Source organism: Bombyx mori, chromosome 26 (genome assembly GCF_030269925.1).
Source record: "Bombyx mori chromosome 26, ASM3026992v2".
In the NCBI taxonomy this organism is placed as follows: Eukaryota; Metazoa; Arthropoda; class Insecta; order Lepidoptera; family Bombycidae; genus Bombyx; species Bombyx mori.
The window spans coordinates 10677471-10681443 of NC_085132.1; the positions used below are offsets into that span (position 1 = coordinate 10677471).

General features: G+C 38.5%; 1 protein-coding gene across 1 annotated transcript; it reads left to right on the forward strand.

The window, feature by feature from the left end:
* Positions 1-465: 465 nt before the first annotated feature.
* LOC101739821 (cecropin-like) lies at positions 466-1587 on the forward strand. The gene is made up of 2 exons (NM_001043927.2): positions 466-631; positions 1380-1587. Exons 1-2 carry the CDS (start codon positions 530-532, stop codon positions 1473-1475), a joined length of 198 nt encoding a protein of 65 aa, NP_001037392.1. The 5' UTR covers positions 466-529; the 3' UTR covers positions 1476-1587.
* The last annotated feature ends 2386 nt before the right edge of the window (positions 1588-3973 follow it).

Genomic DNA, 3973 nt, shown 5'->3' on the forward strand with positions numbered 1-3973 from the left:
TGAAACATAATAATGTTCAATCTTTTAATTTAAATTAATAATTATGGTCCACTAGTAATATATAATATGCGAAGTTGTATTATGAGTCGCACGCACAAAGCAGTCTTTCTAAGCGAGCTAAGATAGCTACATTACAGCTTACAACAGCTTACAATAGAATGAATCTGTGTTGCTAGTGTATCAATGTTTTTTCTAATTTGCATTTGGCGCACGATTAAGGCGTAAATCATGACTCAGACTTCAAATACAAACAAAAACAAATGAGAAAGCATATGTACGTTTGGACTTAGGGGATCCCCTCGATCAAGTTACAACAGCGCTGCGCTGCATTGAAAAGCTCTTGAGAGAAAGTACTATCTTATCTCAACAACATTGAGATTAGAATCAATAAGCAAACCACTCGAAGACGGGTGTGGACATTTGTAATTTTCAGGTATAAATGACGCGTCAGCCAGGTAGAGCCTCATTCGCAGCGTTGCATTGCACCGTTTGACATCGCCTCTCAACTAACGTATTCTTTGGAGTCACAATGAATTTCTCAAGAGCTCTGTTTTACGTTTTCGCCGTGTTTCTGGTGTGTGCGAGCGTTATGGCCGCTCCGGAACCGAGATGGAAGATTTTCAAGAAAATCGTAAGTTTTTTATTTTATTATTGCTTAGATGCATGAACCAGCTCACAGCCCACCTGGTGTTAAGTGGTTACTGGAGCCTATAGATATCTACGACGTAAATGCGCCACACACCTTGAGATATAGTTCTAAGGTCTCAGTATAGTCACAGTGCGGACTCACAAGAGGTCCACCACCAGTAAAATACACAAAAACCTTGAGATATAAGTTCTTAGGTTTCAAGCATAGTTACAGCGGCTACCCCACCCTTCAAACCGAAACGCATTACTGCTTCACGGCAGAAATAGGCAGGATGGTGGTACCTACCCGTGCGGACTCACAAGAGGTCCTACCACCAGTAATTACGCAAATTATAATTTTGCGGGTTTGATTTTTATTACACGATATTATTCCTTCACCATGAAAGTCAATCGTGAACATTTGTTGAGTACGTATTTCATTAGAAAAATTGGTACACGCCTGCGGGATTCGAACACCGATGCATTGCCCAACACGAATGCACCGGACATCTTAAGCCACGGCCTAAGGCTTCCGTGGCCCCCTTTATGCCACGACGACTTCAATTTGTATCTATAGTTATGTACCATGAAAAATAGTTTAAAAAATGTACATTCTTTCTTAGTATAATTCGAGTGTGTTAGAAATTTTTTGAGATGATGACTAGTACTAATTGCTTCGCAAAAAACACTGTTTTGTTCAATAATCTCGTTCGTTTGACGTCAGATTATATATTGTTGTATTTGTGTTGCAGGAAAAGGTGGGTCAGAACATTCGTGATGGGATAATCAAGGCTGGACCAGCTGTCGCGGTGGTAGGGCAGGCGGCGACCATCGCTCACGGGAAATAAAAAGAAAAAAGACAATAAGAAAAAAAAAACAATTTGATTATTTACAATCAACCGCTCGATAGACTGTGAAAGACTTCTTAATTTATTATATAAAAATAAAATTTCTTTATTTTGAATTTTTGTTTCCATTAAACAACCTAATTGCTCCATCGAAAAACAAACTTATTCTTTAGTGTTCAAATAATATTCATCAAAGGTAGGGACGCAATATACTGACATTAGAAAAACTATTTTAAAATTTCCTTTATTCATTATAAGGTTTTTCGTACTATGGGTAATCACAACATACAAACTTTCATATATAATGGGTAAGAAAGACCGTGGCTAAAGTATCGACAATGTAGATCACATTAAAAATATAAAAATTATAATTCGTAAACTATGTCATACAAAAACTAATTTATTGCTACGCGCTGGGGTTCGGGATAAATAAAATTCCACCAAAATACAACTAAAAACTGTATTCAACACTTCAAACACTTTAAAATTCTCAATTCGCTTCGCTTCAGGTGATCCGTTCGCTGTTTCGCTTCGAGTAGTTCCGATTACTGACTGACTGCGTGCCATCTGTACAACGTTTTCATAGCCGATACCTAATCCCTAGAATTATCGGGAATATTCCACACATCTCTAGTAGTAGTTTCCGCTATCTGTCTATAGATGGCGATGTACTTCTCGGGCGTTCTAGGCACTTCTAGGTCCTTCGATATTCGTTCGACTATTCGACGATAGATGGCGTTACCCTTACTGGCGTAAAATTATTAATTGTCTTATAGCCCCCGCAGACAACAGATTTTCTATCGGTCGATAATTAAGTCGGCGTCTTAATCAGTATGGAGATGTATGCAAGTGCGCAAATCGTAACGATTACTAATCGGCCGATGAATCAGTCTGATGGGATTCCAGATTGCCTCCAAACTAAACTGTCAGCCATCTGTCGGCCGAACGCTTGATCATATTTTTTTATGGGATTTTATGACCTGGTAACTAAGACCTTTAAGTTATGTCTTATTTTAATTTATATTCTTATTTTTATGAAAAATGATAATAATAATATGGAGATAAATGAAATGACATGATGATTAATTTGGGACATTAATCAACTGGGATGGAATCAAATGAGATGAGATGAAATGGGATGAAATATAAATTTAATAAAACGTGGTTATTTACTGAGATTTTTTTAGTGGACTTTTTGGAGGATCCCGATAAGTTACGTCCAGCGGCTTTTTCTATTTTCCCACATTTGTGCACTTTCACAGATATTAAACAGTTAATTAACCACCGTTATAACACATTTAAACGTGAAGAAACACTAAATAGACCAAATAAAACAAATCACACAACTTCACTCCTCGCGTTCCCGCCAATAAGTCCCAACGGCGCTCTACCCCGCCCGTACACTTGCCGATTGTTTAGTCGGCCGACTAAACTGATAGTTCAGTTTTTTTTATTGCTTAGATGGGTGGACGAGCTCACAGCCCACCTGATGTTAAGTGGTTACTGGAGCCCATAGACATCTACAACGTAAATGCGCCACCCACCTTGAGATATAAGTTCTAAGGTCTCAGTATAGTTACAACTGCTGCCCCACCCTTCAAACCGAAATGCATTACTGCTACAGAAATAGGCAAGGCGATGGTACCTACCCGCGCGGACTCACAAGAGATCCTAACTAACACCAGTGATTACGCAAATTATAATTTTGCGGGTTTGATTTTTATTACACGATGTTATTCCTTCACCGTGGAAGTCAATCGTGAATATTTGTTAAGTACGTATTTCATTAGAAAAATTGGTACCTGCCTGCGGGATTAGAACACCGGTGCATCGCTAGATACGAATGCACCGGAATGAAGTCGTCGTGGCCTAAAGGAGACGCCTTTAGGCCACGACGACTTCAAAAACTGTTAGTTCAGTTAGCCCTGAGTTTTAGCGAAGAGTCTTAAGTTTGTATCCTCTTTCGCTATTGCTGCTCTAATTATCATGACAAGTTTATTAAAACCGGTTATACTGATTCGATAAAAGGCAAAAAAAGTTTCGGGTAATTAAGTAATTCGGAATGCATTGTGTAAAATTTTCCACTACTAACTAATCCTATTACTGAGGATGCACCCAATACTCTCGGAATCTCTTTTTGGCTTTCCTCCTCCGTTGTATGAGAGCAATAATAACAATTCTGGATAAATACTGTATTTATTATCATTATTCAAACGTTCTCTTCAGTTACAAACAGTCAGTCACAAACTTGTATAATCGTTCTAGAATAGTCGGCTAATTGTTGAGCTAGTCTTCTACAGGAAGGGAGCATTAGGGGTTCCGTAAAAGAATTTCGCAAACCCCCACGATCGAAATTGAAATGCACCTATTCACACCACTAACAGCATAACATTTATTGCTCTGCCTATCGAGTGACAATCTCACGACTCAGTTGGAGGCCACAGTCATCAATCATACTCCTCAGTAAAGGTTGAAGAAAAGTTATCAATAAAAATAAA